At 43.1% G+C, this 16685-nt stretch overlaps 1 protein-coding gene across 3 annotated transcripts; it reads right to left on the bottom strand.

Moving 5' to 3' along the window:
* Positions 1-110: 110 nt before the first annotated feature.
* On the bottom strand, positions 111-12998 carry zgc:154093 (uncharacterized protein LOC777623 homolog). 3 transcript variants are annotated; one of them, XM_031739946.2, is made up of 2 exons: positions 12846-12998; positions 111-3260 (listed from the first exon to the last, which is right to left on the bottom strand). In XM_031739946.2, the coding sequence occupies exon 2, from the start codon at positions 2787-2789 to the stop codon at positions 1881-1883; it is 909 nt and encodes a 302-aa protein (XP_031595806.2). In that variant the 5' UTR covers positions 2790-3260; positions 12846-12998; the 3' UTR covers positions 111-1880. The 3 variants fall into 3 exon arrangements, with proteins under 3 accessions (XP_031595806.2, XP_039454144.1, XP_039454145.1); XM_039598210.1 differs by lacking the exon at positions 12846-12998 and adding an exon at positions 12213-12261; XM_039598211.1 differs by lacking the exon at positions 12846-12998 and adding an exon at positions 10992-11217.
* Between the last annotated feature and the right edge of the window lie 3687 nt (positions 12999-16685).

Below are 16685 nucleotides of genomic sequence, written 5' to 3'. Positions count from 1 at the left end.
GTTTGGAAATCTTTATTCATCTCATCGCTGCATGTGAAAAACACCCATAAAGTATGCCTACTAGTGTTAATATCTATAAAGCGTCTGTCTGCGAAGAAGAAACCGCAAAGTTTTTGCAGTAGGAAACATTTTATTCGTACATTTACAGATTAATCATACACCATAGATGACATTTGAATAATAGGCTACTGTGATCATGCAGACAGTGAGTGTCAGGGAGGCAGAGAGTGAGCCACAGCATGTATAAAGACAGATATCTCAAAACTGATCAACAAAGCAGCACTTTTTCTTATTCTTACCCTTAAAGCTTTTAAACAACACCAACATTAAGCATACCCAGCTTCTCTCTGATGATAAAAAACTAAAAAACAAGGTTAAACCTGCCAGTGAAATGTTGATTAAATGGGATACAATCATATTAGAGGATGACAGTAAAGTCAGCAGCAGCGGAGTTGATGTAAAAGAGTGAAGATGTCAACATTTCAGCCCCAAATCACACCTTAGGAAGCCAAAATGAAGAATTTAACCTGCAGCATTAAACTAGTAGTATTAGCAGTTTGTAGCTTAGTCTATGTATGTAACATGAACTCTGCTGCATAAATACACATTTATTCTGAAAGAATTAATAGCTGTGCAGCTGGAGATTCCTCCTGTTTTCCCAGGCCGATCTGGAGACAAGTATATTTGACTCTGCAGAGAAGTGAGCAGGAAATCCTCAGTGAGAGTCAGATTAACAGGCGATACAGATTAAAGGGAGCAGTGGTGATGTTACTGCAACTGTGCTGGTTAACTTGGAGCAGGGTTGCCAACTTTCAGCTGTCAGTTGGGGTGAGATGAGGGTGGCGATGTTTATGTGGGATAATTAAACACAAAAAATGATGCAGGTCACAGGTGAAGGACAGCCTGTATTTCCTCTCATAACTTGTTTGTGCAAGCGATTCGGTAGCTTTTGCACACTTCTCTATCCCACACTGGGATGTACTTGTGGATCAGCACAGCTGTTTCACTTTTCTATACTAGGTCCATTAAAAATTTGGGAGGCTGTCGCAGAATGTGGGACAGTTTTTAAAGATGATACTCTTTTTTTTGTCATTTTTGGATCACTCCTCGCTTTAAATAACCTAGAGAGAGGTGCTGCGACATATTTTAGGTAATTTTCAGGATAAATCTGCCAAATTTGTTTTGCTAGTAAAATTCTAAACACCTCTTGGCTTATTTTATTGGTTAAATTAATGATTAGAGGTGTCATCCTCCTATACAGCCTGCTGTTATGGTAAACATCCATAAACACTGTAAGTTGAAAAGTTTTGTTGCAGGGTTAATTAATAGTTCTAAATAACTAATAAAGTTAGCTCTGTTGGACTGTTTTGGTAAATATGTGCAGCTGTTTCGCTGTGGGGACACTCACATGTATCCTTGTGAAGTTGCAGGTATTTAATACACTCACAGGAAAGACTTCCCCCATCAGCTGAAAGCAACAGGATGTTTATGGACCTGTTTGGTTCTAAAATGGGCAGAAAACACCTGCCCAAAACATACATGCAAATGGGTGTATTTTTTTTAAATAAAGGAGGGTCTGCAGGTTTCTTTGGACACCGTGAGAATGACGATGTGCACGTAACCGTTGGCAACCCCATGTTATAGTTTAAAATCTATGTGCATGAGGTTCAGCTTTGAAGGCTCGAGCAGCAACGTCCTGCATTTCAAGCTTCTTGAAGTCTTTTATCACCTTCAGACTCGGCTCCCAGGAGTAGGCGGAAAAAAAGTTCCCCTCCCTCCTCCGTCAGTCCCTCCATCTTTTGTCTCCATCAGTCTGTTCAGAGTTTTAAAGGATATATTAAACCATGTATAAAAATATCTTTTTGTCTCATTAATCTCAATCACAGCTCGCAGTGGTTGTCCTCAGCTTTGTAGCGGTCCATGATGCTCAACACATCCTCCAGGATGGATGGGCCCAGATCCAGGTTCAACCCCGCAATGGAGTCGGAGCGCGACACACCGGAGGGCTTTGTGAGGCCGGCGGGGTGGAAGACGGTGCAGGGTGACTCGCTGCGTTCGCTTCGAAGATCCTCGTTGCTCAGGTAGGTGTCGGAGTCCAGGCTGAGGCCCCGGCGAACGTCCTGCGGCCCGCAGATCTCTGACATGGAGTCCTCAGAGGAGCCCTCAGAGAGGGAGCCGGAGGAGGGGACGAGTCTGCGGATAGCTGGGGAGAGGGAGATGTCACGGCAGGGCTCGGACGCCAAGCGACCCACCACGCCGCTCTCACAGAGCGACACGGTCGGGTGCTGCTGGCGCTGACCGTCTGTCTGGCTGCAGCCATTGTTCTGTTTGGGGGTCGCCGCAGGAGGGTGCTGATGGTGGTGGGAGGGACCATCCAGATGGAGGCGTGGCGGTTTGGGTGGAGCCTGTTCGTGAGCGATGAACACAGGCATGGAGATGGTGTTCTTCAGCAGGCCGCTGGACGAGTGCTGGTAATGGTAGCCGTTAAAAGCGTAGCTGTGCACGTCCTCTTTCGCGGTGAGGCCGTCTCCCAGGTCTCTCTCCACACTGTGCGAGCGGGCGTGGCCGTTCTGCGTCCGGCTCGTGGGTGGCAGCATGTCCATCTTACCCTGGAGGAAGCCGACGTCTCCAAACATGTCGCCCTCGCCTTCAGGCCCCACGTGGGCACTGTGACGCACGTCGCCCAGCGGGGGGCTGATCATGTCACCTGAGAGGACGTCCCGGAGCTTCAGCTTCTTTCCCTTCTTGGGAGTCGTTGTCTTTAGGTACATTGGCGTCTTTGCAGGCATCTTGATGTGGATGTTGGGTTCCTCGGGCCGTTTGAGCTCCAGCAGGAGAAATTCAGCGGAAAGCAAACAGCGCTGAGTTGATAAGAAGCTCTCTTGGCTGTTTTTCCCACTCTCAGCTCAGATATCCAGTCTGTTCTGCTTCTCCAAGCGAGTAAACAAGTATTTGGGTCGGTCAGAGTAGCGATAGCAACCTGGCGGTTGAGCCTCACACTGACATGTGACTCAGGAAGGGAGAGGAGAAAGGCCTTGACCTCAGATCAGCTCCCTCTGTCTTCCCCTCCTACGCAGAAAATCCATATCAAAGCAAACGCCGAGCCCTCGTCTCCTCAAACTCTCGTCTTTATCCCGGCTCAGGCAAACAGCACGCAGGGGATCAAGACTGGGATCTCTGGCTGCCTCGCCGTCTGCTGCCCGGTCAGTCCTCCAAGTTCCTCAGAAACTTCAGGAATGTGACATGAAAACACTGGAGATCTGTGAGGAGAAATCAGAGCGAAAAGGGAGTCAAAAAGAGGCCGAAAGAGATCGAGGGGAAGAGGAAAAGCAGATAGATGGGACAGAGGGAGGAATGAAGCCAGGGGGGAGATTTACAAGCACTTTTTTCAGAGAGCCAGAGGACACTTGAAGGAAAACACTCCAAGAATCCACAGTGTTTGCTCAGAGGGCCCTGCCTGCCCCACACTGTGTGAAAATGTGTGACTGGAGGTCCTCGGGCTGCTCTTACAGAGTCACGCATTAGTCTCGCATTCCCAAAGACCCTTCAGCTTCGTCAGTGGAAACACAAATTACCACACCGAAACTGTCGGTTTTAAAACACCTCGTGCCTAATCACAGCATCTGATCAGGAAATAAAGTGTCTTTCCCGAGAAAGACACAGGGAACACCCGAAGCCTCGAGATCAGAACTCCAGTTATTTAACTGGTTAAACATGTAGAAGTGCAGGTTTTTCAGGACCACAGTTAATACAGTTTATCCACAGCTCTTCAGTTTCCACTCATTTACTTTAGTCATAGCAGATTAAAGCTACTAACACTGAGAGTTGCCTCACCAATGGTTAGAAAACAATAAAAGGGGTGAAAAAACAGGCAAATATCCGATACTGACAAAGTGTCTGAAGTGTGAATTTGTTCTGTGCTCAGTAACGCCATGACCTTATGCCTCCGTGCTAAATTGCTTAGGTATGGAAAAAAACGGCTAGTGTGAATGGTTGAAAGAGGCCAGTAGTAAAAAGCAGTTTGTGTGCTCAGTAAGAGCAGAAAAGAGTAGTTAAGTACCAGTCCTAAGTTTTTACATCTACAGTGCTTAAAAAATGTATCAGAGCACCTGTCATAAAGACAAGTACACAAATAATTTAGACATCTGTCAGAAAAAAAATGACTGAATTTACGTTTAGATACCCAAATCTGAGCCGGCACACCTGAAGTCTGAGAAGTGAGAAATTAATCAAGCATAAAATTCAACCGCTAAAACAAATTTTTTGTTCATGTTTGCAAAAAACTGTAATTTGGCGCCTTAATTAAAAAACATTTTAATATTTTTTTAGTATTTTTGGTAAAAGTACATTTGAAAATTCACGGATAACAACAATTATTATAATTTAATATTAAAAATACAATTTAAAGAGTAAATTACCATTAGACAAATATAATAACTGATTTTTGGTAATTACCAGTTCTGTTAACTTAGCTGAGGCATAAACCTTAGATTGGGTGGTGATCTAAAAAAAATGTTTTAGTTTTTGATTTTAGTTTATTTAAGGTTAGTAACCGTGGAAACAGCAGTACTTCCCTTGGTAAAAGCTACACTCGCTCGAGCCCTGTCAGTTTAGACACCGTCTCTGCTGCACAGAGCTGTTGCTTTTGCTTCTTCAGTGACCCAAAGACTTGCATTCTCCTGCAGAGGAAATCAGACAAGCCTCCATCATTTAACAGGCGGATTAGAGAAAAGCTTTCCATGCATCGTTTAGAAAAACAGAGAAACAGTAGAACCAGTTCAGAGCCATCTGGTCGTATGTTAAAAACCAGTTGACCAACTTTTGATCAACCTTTGGAAGAATTTGGTCTTTAACAGTTTGTTTTCTTGTATAATTTTCAGATCTTGTGAGTCAAATTGCTGCTTTATCTGCGGTCCCCGTGTTTAGAAATGAGAGAAGCACGCTCGCAATGAGCATAAAAACATTTTTCTTTAAATCACACAGCCGTCATGTGTTTCTTGTGACTGCCCGACCCTCACTGGGTGTGTTTACTGAGGAAGTACATAGAGAATACTTTGGATTGCTTAAACAAATCTCTTTCAACAAATAAAATCTGCTGTCTTGAGTCATATTTGTGCCTCGGTCTCTGGGTGAAAAAACTGTTTATCAGCAGGGTTGATTTGTGCAGCTCTGAATCGTGCGTTAAATCTTTGTATTTCTGATGACTGTTATCAGTTCTGACTCAGTCGTGTTTTTGGTTTTTTTTAGCTTTTTAAATACCTAATAAAAATTAAAAATACCAGAATGAGATTTTTAGCTCAGCTTCAGAGTTTCCAGCACATCACAGAGGCATCTGAAGGGGACCTGTGAATCTCACACTGGGGTCAGACTGAGGTCACGCTAGAGTGCAAAAAACATGCGGCTTGAAATTTGAAAGAGGGTCTGAAATGAGTAAACTACGAGTTCAGTTTGAGATGAACCGTGTTTGCTTCTTTTATACAAGTTGCTTCACTTCTTCAGAAATTCTCAGTCCTCCTGTGATTTTGCTCTGGGACAAACTCTCATCGGTTCATCAGGATTTTATTTCCGTCTTTTCGTATTTTCCAGCTGCCCCGTCAGACGGAGTTCTTGGGAAACCGCTGACACAAACGGGAGAACTTTATCTTTGGTGGAGTCTTTTCGCGTTGCAACATGTATCCTGCGACACATGCAGGCCACCCCGGGGACACGCTTTAATGAGGCCTGAAGTTTCAAAACACTCCTATGTGGAAAAAAAGATTCCTTACAGGTTACACCCTGGAATAAAAAGAGTCAAACTAACAGGAGCGTTTGCACTGAAGAACACATGCAACACAAGTGAAATTTGCTTTTCACAAATTCAGTAAACAGAAGGAGAGGGGGAGGTTTCTTTAACCAGCGTTCAGAGTGTGAAAACAGCGTTCAGAGGCTGTCAAACTTCACTGTGCTGAAAACAGAGAGACTGGATCATTTAATTTTAATGACTTTGGGTTCAGGTTCATTTAAGGCTGAGGTCAAACTTCACTGTGCTGATAAATGATTAGAAACTATGCAGCTCTAGTGCTTTTTTTAAACCAAACCATGACTGGTTCAATGTGTTTTGCAATGACATTTTGGTACATGTTTAGATGACAGCATTATGTGTCTCAGCTGTCACAATGCAGAGCCCACTGAGCATTTTCTCCTGTTTTGGTTTTTCAGATATCCTTGAGTCCAGAAAAATTCAAAATCTTCCTCACATACAAAGTTTAAATAATCAGGCTGCTAAAACCTTGTAGTACCAACCCCATTAGAGCACTTCTCGCTCTCGCTCTGCAGGCCTACTTGTTGTTCCTAGAGTATTTAAAAGTAGAATACACCTTCAGTTTTCAGGCCCCTCTTCTGTGGAACCAGCTTCATTTGGTACAGACTTGCTCTAGTGCTGTTTTTTCTTTCAGAACTGGACCAGTGACCCTAATCCTCCCTTCATGCAACAGGTTCAACAAGGTTCCCATGATGCATTGAGCTTTTCCTCAAAGATTTTGGTTAATGTTTGCATCGATGACAGCATCACCACAGCATGTTACTGCAGATTTATCAGCTGCACCTACCCAACCGGTCGCAGCAGATGGCCATGATGGTTCTGAATTTCTCCTGTTCCACCACATCCCAAAGGTGCTCTATTGGATTGAGATCAGGTGACTGTGGAGGCCACTTGAGTAACTGTCTGAGATGATTTGAATTGTTGAAATGTGAATCTCAGTTCCACCACATGTGTCTATATCAGGTGACTGTGGAGGCTGGTAACTGCTGAGATATCAGAAGATCAGCACACTGTGGCTGTAAAGAGATGGACGTGGTCAGCAGCAACACTCAGGTGGACTGAGGACTTTACATGTTGGTACTAAGGAGCCCAAAGTGTGCCAAGAAAAGCTGACAGGAGTGCGCACTGTGGTCTTCTGCTGCCATAACTCATCTGCTTCAAGGTTTGATGTGCTGCATGCTCAGTGATGCTTTTCTGCACAGCTATTTGAGTTAGTGCTGCCTTCCTGTCAGCTCAGCGCAGTCTGGTCTTCTCCTGTGACCTTTGACATCAACAAAGCATTCTTGCCTAGAAAACCGACGCTCATTTTCTCTTTTTTGGACCCTTCCCTGTAAACTCTACGGATGTTTGTGTAGGAAAATCTCAGCAGATCAGCAGTTTGTGCAACACTCAGACCAACCCGTTTGTCACCAACAACCACACCACACTCAAAGTCACTTAAATCACCTTTCTTCCCTTTTCTGATGCTCAGTTTGAGTTTTAACAGGTCGTCTTGATCATGTTGAGAGTTGCATTAATGAGCAGGTGAACTGTGTGTAATTAAATTACTGTCTGTTTTGAAGGATGGTGCAGAGAAACGGTCCTGGCAGTTGACTAAAGTGGCTCCAGTTAAGCAGACCTGAGTCATTTGTTGTACTGTCTGTTTTAATTAGCTCAGCTCTGACACACGATGATCTGATGAACTCAATTCTGGGATGTACTGTCTGTTTTGATTAGCTCAGCTGTCTGATGGGTGAGAACACCCCAAACCCTTCCCCCGATACTGGCAAAGACATCAAAGGGTAACTTTCCACCTATTATTAACACTCCAGGTGTTTTCAGCCCAGTTAGTGTTGGGCCTCTATGGAGGCCTTAAGACTGTCTTCATGAGTTTATTATTTAAATTACGAGTTTTAAGTCTCACTTAACACAACATGACATTCACTCAAAATTTTGGTGTCCGGGAATTAGACCAAGAAGGAAGATGAAGCAGAGTATGAGTGAGGGTGTGGCTATTTTTTGATTTCTCCCCCCCAGCTGAAAGAAGTCAAGATCATAAAAGCCAAAGCGCTCAGCCCGAGGCTTCAAAGCCCCACTGATGGGTGACGTTACACTGGTTACATCCATGCTTCTTCATCATCATCATCATGTTTCAGACGTCAGATCTTATCCTGCACGACAGCAGCTACTGCAGGGTAAACGTAGTGTAGTTAAAAGTGAAATGGTTCCTCCTGAGTTGTATGCATGTGGCTAAATGTGGCTAAACTAGCCACTACAGGCCTGATCTGTAACAACAAACTGAAACCTCCTAAACCAACGTGGAAGTGCCAACAACTGCAATTCTATGAATGTCCACTTGATGTAGCCGCAGTGACGTCACCCACCAATAACTAAAGTCCTCTGATGAAGTCTCGAACTGAGCGTTTTTGCCGTATCCAACTGAGAAACGAGGGTCACTGCGTACTCATATCCCAACTAAGGCCTGCTATGAAACATGCTTTATCCTCCTTTGTGACTCTAATGCAAACCATAATTTCCAAAAATAAACATGCCCTGTGTTCAGTGACACTTCAAACAAGCAACTGAGACAACAAACTCACCAGAAAGGTGTTTACCAACGTTACAGAGCAAGGGACGTGAGGGCTGTTTTCTAATAGAATTCTACACATCCAGACTAACGACAAGTCGCCCCCTGCTGGGCAACGGAAAGGGTGCAGGTTTAAGGCACTTCCACAGGGGTATAAATCACCCATTTAAGCTGTTTTCAGGCTCTGAGCTTGAAATTATTATCTGAATGACAAGTGGATGCATGCACTGGCATAGGGCGCCCCTCCACTAACTCACCCCACTGAATTGGACGTCTTGAGTGGAATTTTTGGAGCATTTTTAATGATAAATAATGTGGGTTGTTATGTGGATATTTGTTCTATGAGCCCATCCAAGAAGCTCCAGTTCTGATGGGTGAAATTCAAGCCTATGATTAGGGACAAAACAAGACTTCATGATATGACTTCACCATCCCATAGATGACATTATGGCATCTTTTATTGCCTATTGTACCAAATGTGATTTACACCCTCATTTCCTCCATTTCTCTCTCTGCTCCTCCAACAACACTTTGCACAAACAGCTACGAGCGGCAAAGGAACCGAGCAGAGCAGCAATTCTCTCCGTCTGACAGCGAGAACATTTCAGATGACATCATAAACAGCTCCGTCTAATTTGAGCCTCTGAGAGTCATAAAGAAAGCGACATTAACTTGTCAGCGCTCATTTTAACAAAGGGGGCAAAAAAATACCAGTTATATTTACGCAGCACAAGTCCAAGCAAAGAAACACCACGCCTGATGAACTCGCAAAAATAATGAGACTGACCACAACAGTGCAAAGACCAACAGGGATAATGGATCGGTCAGAACTGGTACAGAAGGGTGGAGGCATCTTCAGACGCTGGAGAAACAGTTTCTCTGGATTTTATGAGTTTTATGGTTAAATTTGCTAAATTTGACTCAAAAGGCCTGGAAAAGGAGACAAAATGCTTTCTTTTTTTTAAATGTTACCCTTATTTTTAATGGATCTCTACGTGTTAAAGCTTTTTAGGCTATATATTTGTTATTTTCACATTTGCCAACTAAACTTCCGATAACGTGGCCATCAAAATGTATCTCCAGCAGTTTCATGGCCTAACAAACCTAATATGCATCTACAATTACAACACCTACAGACTCAGAAACAGCTGAGAGCAGCAAACAAACTGCTGGGCCTCTCTTTTTCCTCCGGGGGGATATTTTGCTTGCATGTCCAGGCACTCTTGTAAATTTGGAGGAAGGGTCACTCCAACAAAGCTGGTCAAAGTTTGTGGCGAGGTGGAGACTGAGACGTGTTTTTGGGAAGCAGAGAATCTGTGATCTCGTTTATTTTTACTCTGGCAAAAATACTGTCAGAGAAAAAGTCATGTTTGTCCACTTGCTCTCAACATTTACTTAAAAATACAGTGAGGACTCGGGTATAGAAAGAGTTTTTAGATTTATCCCTGAACTGTTTAAAACAAAAATCTCAAAGAGTTGCTCAAGTTATTCCAGTTAATTCATCACAAAACGTGTAAGACTCTTTTAAAAAAAATAGCAGCTATCAGATATAACTCCATTTCTAACTAACAGGCTTCATTATTAGTTTTGTGAGATGGGCATGGCTGGCTGGCCTCCTTTCTGAGTGACTGCTTTTATCCGGTGATGAAATAATGGGGGTGGTTTCTTCTGGGATGAAAACAGTCAGATCCATAGAGCCTGAAGGCTCAGTAACTAGTCTGATTAGTGAGAAAATGATATGAATCATATTCTATTCCTTCACAGTCATTAGTCATCTTGACCTAATTGAAGTACTTTTGGACCAGTGCTCCCCACCACCATCATCAAAACTACCAAATGAGGAAGAATGGCACTCCTTTTCTCCTCTGGAAAATCATGCCTCAAAGTAATCAAGTTGTTCTGGCCCTGAGTTTTCTTTCCTTTTATTTTAATTTGTCACCCGTTTGTAGGAGAAAACGTGGTCATATTCCTGCAGTGAAGGCAGTTTTGTGTAGAAGGAGTCGCAGAGCTACAGAGAGGAGACTGTTGTGTAATGTTATTAGTGAGGAAATTCAATCGCTGCAGTCATCACGATCACACAGAGACCCACTCACACTGATGGCTGTGACAGACTTGAATTACTTAATACAAGATCACAAGAAGCAATTAATTATGCAGCTAGTTCCCAAAAGATCAGACAACCAATCGCAGCGCTTCTCATTTTTTTAGTAGATCTCTCTAGTAAAACCAATTTCTTATTCCTGGCTTTTACCATCGTTCCTAAAAACACACACACGTCGGGTATCCATGTCTTGTGGGGACATCTAATAGATATAATGCTTTCCCTAGCCCCTTACCCTAACCATGAAAAATGAATGTCTAACCCTCACCCTAAAGATAACAATAACCTAATTGTAACCATGTCACTAAAACGACATTTTGAGTCTCAAAATGCCTTCAAACTTGCGGCGACCAGGATTTTGGCCCCCATAAGGGCTGTTGGTCCCCACAAGTATAGTAAACTTTCAATTTTTGGTACCCACAAAGACATGAATACACAAATACACGCTTACACACACACACACACACACACACACACACACACACACACACACACACACACACACACACATCATGTACACGTACCCCTACTGGGAGCTTTGTAGTGTCGATGAAGCGTGACTCCAATGTTTGTTGTCCTTGAGCTCAAGCGTGGGTTCCCAGCGCAATTCTGTCTGAACCACAACATCAACATAAAACTGACTGACCTCTGAGCCTCACTGTGACACACCGAGGTGGGCATCACATACTTGTGTACTCCTCTTATTCGCCCTATCAGCCTAAATACGAACGGAGGGAGAAACTCTTTCAGACGGTTGGTTGGTATTTCTTTGCATCACCTTTCCTGGAAGCTGGAATTTGGGCCACTGCTGATGATGCAATCAACCACAGAGGAGGCCGAACTAACATCTGTTTCTGCTCTCAGGCCCAGTTTGTTTAAAGTCTCTCCACCAAAACGGACCGGAGCCACCCATGAGTCCTGTCATCTCCTGGGACAAACACGTACTACACGCCTGAACGCACGACTCTGCGGCTGCTTTCATTGTTGTTATTCTCCGCAGAGTGGCGCGTAATTGCGCTCAGCAGGCGACTGTTGACAAAAGCATTTTTTCTCCTCCATTAATCCGTTTATTTTTGCCATAAAGCAAAGCTGACTCCGTCTGTTATCTGGCTGTTTTCCCACACGGTGGTTTCACGCTAATGCAGCTTGTGTCTGAGAGTTAATGGTGACTAATTTTCCATATATCATTCGTGCCGTGGGTGTACATCCAGCCTGTTTCTCCTGATAACTCACAGCGATTATTGTTAAGTACCAGTAAACCAGACTGCATGTGAAACCCCAGGTGAAGCAATGTGCGCTCTAATGAGTCTTTAATGTTGAACAACCCCTTTTTTTCCCAGGCTTTAGGTTTAACGTTACCGTTCCTCCCCCACCCCCTCATAAATGTCTGGAGGATAATAATCAAAAATATTCTATTTTTCTATTCTATTCTATTCTATTCTATTCTATTCTAAAATGCTGCCAAAACTGAATGAAGGCGAACTCTAGTTAACTTTCCCTCTCTCCCTCCGTGCGCGTTATGTAACTGCAGCCTCTCAGATCATCCCATGTCCTCCTGAAGCCATTCTGCAGCTGACTGATTGGTACCACTGGAGCAAATCTTTGAAGTCTAATCGACACAGGCAGCCACAGACACAGGTCCAGTCAGCTCTGACTGGCCCACAAGGCTTTTGTTTTTAAGTATTAATAAACTTTAGCCGATATGCATACATATTTTTTACAAAAACAAAACATCAGACTCTTACAGCGAGTGTCTCCTGGCTGTGACCTCCACTCTTGGGTAGTAGTTCGCTCCTGAAGCACCACATGTAGCAGTGATGTGCTATAAAATGGAGTAATATGCCTGCCTCCCCCCGTCTGGGGGGATGTCTAAGGCGCTTCTTCTGCAACACTTAATCTTCTTAGAAATTAGATCATCACGAACCCAGATGGGGAGCGATTGTCCAACATCGCCTATTCTGTCACTGCGCGGTGAGTCAGCGATGACTGGTGGATGAAATAAGAGTCTGGCGTAATTGTGTCACCAGAAAAAAAAGTATTTTATTAATTAAATTCTTTAAACACGTATAGCTTTACGTTGTTTATGACGTCAGGAGTCGGGGACACGTGCTGAAACCTTTATTTTTAAACACTGCGTTCCTTCAGATTTGTCAGCTCGTTGAGCCGAACTGCGCACGCAGCGCACGCTGAAACTAAAGGGAGTGCCTCTCAGAAAACACACACGTTTATAAATAAAATCACACACAGCTTAATTTTTCTTATTTTTGTTACACAAAACTACAAATCTCCTCAAAGTGTAATCTATAACCACAAATCAACAGCTGACCACACAAAAACCGCAAAAAAAGATAAAATAAAGTATTTTCTCTGATATTTACCTACAGCTCCGTCATTCTCCGGGAAATAAACCCACTCTTCTAGTTTGGTCGTAAAATCCACGACACAGGGCTGAGGTGCAGGGCAGGTAAACCTCTTAGTGACGGCTGATTACTGTCTCTGGAGCGCTCTGAGCGGAGAAAGTAAACTGATCAGCTCTTCTTCTCTTAGAGGAGTCAAGTCTGCAGCACTGAGCAGGGAGTGCTTCCGGTCATGATTTTCACAATAAGATATTTCTCCTCTAAAGCGCTATCGCATTTTGTATCACCCACCACCCTTGGACTCAGTGGAGACATTAAATAAATAAATAAATAAATAAAAAGAACTAAGGCAGTATAAATAACCTTAAACGTGATATTTGATCGTGAACATTTTTTGAAATATTTGTTACTTGTTTTATAAAATGCAAATATAAAAATAAATACGTATCCTTTAGCCCTGTCTTTGAGAATCACTTTGATAATGAACCAATTTAATGCCTTTTAGTCAACACAGAACAACTCATTTTGGCAAAAACGAGTGTGGGCTTTTATTTTAAGGGTAAAGATCACAGCTTCCGGTGTCACTTTGCCTCACAGGCACTGACAGTGCAGACGCTGTGATTAATAAACTGTTACATGGGTGTTTATATCAGCACGTGGGACTGAAACCACCAGAACTTCTCAGATAACACACGAGCGACAATGTTAATCATACAAATGACCACGAAAGAGCAGCGAAGCCGCCGAGACACTGAGGTGATGAAGCACCTCTGGGAGTCTCTTGGATCTACAGGTGTGAAACCATAAAAGGTCACAGGTCACAAGGTGAGAATTAGCCTACTTTCAGGACGTAGATCTCAGTTTATGACTTCTTTACTGCAGAATGAACTCGTTCATATTTAATTGATCAGTAATTAAATCATCCCCACTGACCCCTCTGTACTGTGCAAGTGAAACGGATCAGTTTACTGACCATCTGTTCACTTTAACCAGCCAATTACAGAGCTCTCTTACTGTTGATCTCCTGATGTGACAGACGGTGTGGAGGTGATGAGGGTACTGTTCTTTAATTTGATTAACAGCAGGCGGAAACCGCAGACCTGCTGCTTTGCAGCCAGCAGCCACCCTGATGCGGAGTGATTCAGAAAACGGAGAGCAGGTCTCTCGGATGCCTCGCCAGACTTTGTTTAGTGTTCATAAAGGAAAGTATGGTGAGATGTTTGGAGAGCTGTGAGCTGCATTCAAAATCTCAGCAATTCATACTGCAGTTTCTTTTTTTTTAGTTTAGCACAGAAAATAAATGCTGTTTTAAATGACTGAGTCTTTATTAATCTGTTTAGACATCATCATGCTGTTAGGTAAGAAATATATCAGACTCAAGGAATGTGAATGCACTTAAAAATATCACGACAGACCAAACATTTTGCTTCTGCTGAACTTGGTTCTGTTGACTATGAAGTTATCACAGAGTTTTGTGTACTTGAGTTCATATACCGACGGCTAATGTTTATGTTAATGTCATATATCCTTCTGCAGCAGTTGGATCTAGGTCAATGAAATAAACATTTATCCTGTTGTCTCCACAGAGCTATAAAGTCTCAGCATTACAGGGAATAATTATGCATTTTAATTGGCCTTCAGTTTATTTTACTGCTGGAGCACAAAATTTGGAGGCACAGTCTGGTGCTCCCAACAGCATTGGTGCTGGGTATAATTGCTGCAAAATAATGAGGACTCAACAAATGGAGAATGCAGACGTTTGCTGTTCGCAGGTCAGATTGCAGACACATCTTGTTTACAGCTCCTGAAGGACGCCCGCAAGGCAAATTAAACCCATTCCCTCTTTGCTCATCCACTCGAGTGTGCTTTGAGCCCTTCTGCAAAGAAACACTGGCGTCTTTTCCGCTGAAGCAGCATCACACAATAAAACTGCACACGTGCAGAACAACCTCCAAAGCACGGGAGATGTTACTTTGGGGATTTGAGGTTTCATTGTGTGCGTTTCTGGAAGCGCTTCATCTTCTTCTGTGACACACAGGGAAGCAAAAAGGGCCCCAGAAGTTCAGCAGCGGTTAAATCTAAAAGTTTCCCGTGGAATTCCTCAAAGCAAGACCAAAACGACGCTCGCTTTATCTCGCTTGCCCACTGTATTACTCTCACTCGCTATCTGCAAGTGTTTGAAGGCGTGTGGAATGTGTAAACTAGATAAGCAAAGAATTACACAACCTCACTGAAAGATGTGGTTAGATCACTGAATCGCAAACACACACACACACACGTTTATGACATCACCTAAGTAATTCAAGATGTAATCAGGGCAGTATGAGGTGGGTCCATGTGCAGATCCATGAGACCACTATCATTTGTCTCTCCCTGACACACACACACACATACAAACGCACAGGCCGCCAGGCCCCCCAGGTGCTGCCCCATGCAGAGACCCCCTGAGAGGTTGGTGTTTCTCCACTTCTTAAACACAAAGTCGGGGGTGGAGGTTTGTGTTTGCATTCAGTAACAGAGCTTAACCCCAAAGCAAGGACGAGTGTGAGGTCTGTTTAAGTTATTCATGTGAGAACAAAAACAAGAAGGCTATTAAATTAAATCTAAAACTATGAATTGCTTTCATATGAAGCGTTCTGCTTTGTTTTGTGTCTGCAGTTCGTTAAGAAAGGGAAGAGAAAAGAGAAGCAGAATTGCAGGAAGAAGGAAAAAGGTTGCATTTCCTCACGCTCTGGAACATGGCACCACGTTGGTCCTGGAAGGCGATGCTGGCAGGCAGGATCACAGTCAGGGCCAGTCTGTCCTCTCTTATTGCTGGTTATTATGCAAGAGGCTAACTCAGCCAGGTGGAATTAATCTGTCCCCACGAGACACAGATTTCACAATAAAAGACCTGGGATTAAATTCCAGTGTTGAGTCATCTCAAGACTCACTTCCCAGGCAGATTACTTTCTGTTACACACAATTAAACCTCCATAAAACTCATTTAAATGTAGATTCCGATCATTTAGTATAAATACTCCATATCTGTGGAAGTTACACAATATTTTTAGTCTACAGTAAAAAATTAAGCTCTCTTAGTTTCAAGTTCATTATTTGGGGTTTGTATTGATGTGAAATGAACGGTCCTACTTAACATCTGCTCATTTATTCTCGTCTTATTAGCGCTTGTGTCAGTGTGTCTTTTTTATCTGTATTAGTTTCCTAAAGTACTTCAGATAAACCCAGAAAGCCATAAATCTCAAAAATGCTGTAGCCTCACTGGTCTTGACCCACACAGTCCAACATGCAGCCCCGCAGTGGTTCTTGGTGAGCGTAGGCGTGTACTTCCATTTCCGAGCAGCGAGAGTCACGAACAACATACAACGGAGACACAAAGTGACCTCATAGGCAGGAATTCTGGGAATCTGTGAGTAAATGAGCCTCCATGTGTATCCATTTAGTTTGCAGTGATTGAAGCAAACTGCTGCTCCTCAGGGGTGATTGGCCGAAGGAAGAGGGAGAAAAAGAGGAAAATGAATGCTGGAAAACAGATGAGGAAAGATGAAGAGAAGAGGAAGAAAGACACCAGCTTTGAAATGAGGGAAAGGAAGTTAGTGATACTGACTTGGTTGGAAGTTAGATGAGTCAACTTCAGATTATATTTACAAATTTCTTTGGAAATTTTATCAAGCCTTAATAATTTAATGGTAATCTAAAAGATTAAACTGGATTTTTTTTAAAGAAAAACACACACATTCATAAATACAAACACAAGAGACATAAACGAGCCCTCTGAGTTTCAGCAGTGAGTTTCAGCCCTTGACAAACACACATCCACTGTAAGGACTTGCAGACTGGTCATTTCATGTCTCTGCATGT

Source organism: Oreochromis aureus, linkage group 14 (assembly GCF_013358895.1).
Source record: "Oreochromis aureus strain Israel breed Guangdong linkage group 14, ZZ_aureus, whole genome shotgun sequence".
In the NCBI taxonomy this organism is placed as follows: domain Eukaryota; kingdom Metazoa; phylum Chordata; class Actinopteri; order Cichliformes; family Cichlidae; genus Oreochromis; species Oreochromis aureus.
Note: the sequence above shows the minus strand (reverse complement) of the source record. Positions and strands in the feature narration are given on the sequence as shown.

What these genes read in the sequence shown, in the direction of transcription:
- zgc:154093 (XM_031739946.2), bottom strand. Translation starts at nt 2,789, where the DNA reads ATGCCTGCAAAGACGCCAATGTACCTAAAGACAACGACTCCCAAGAAG.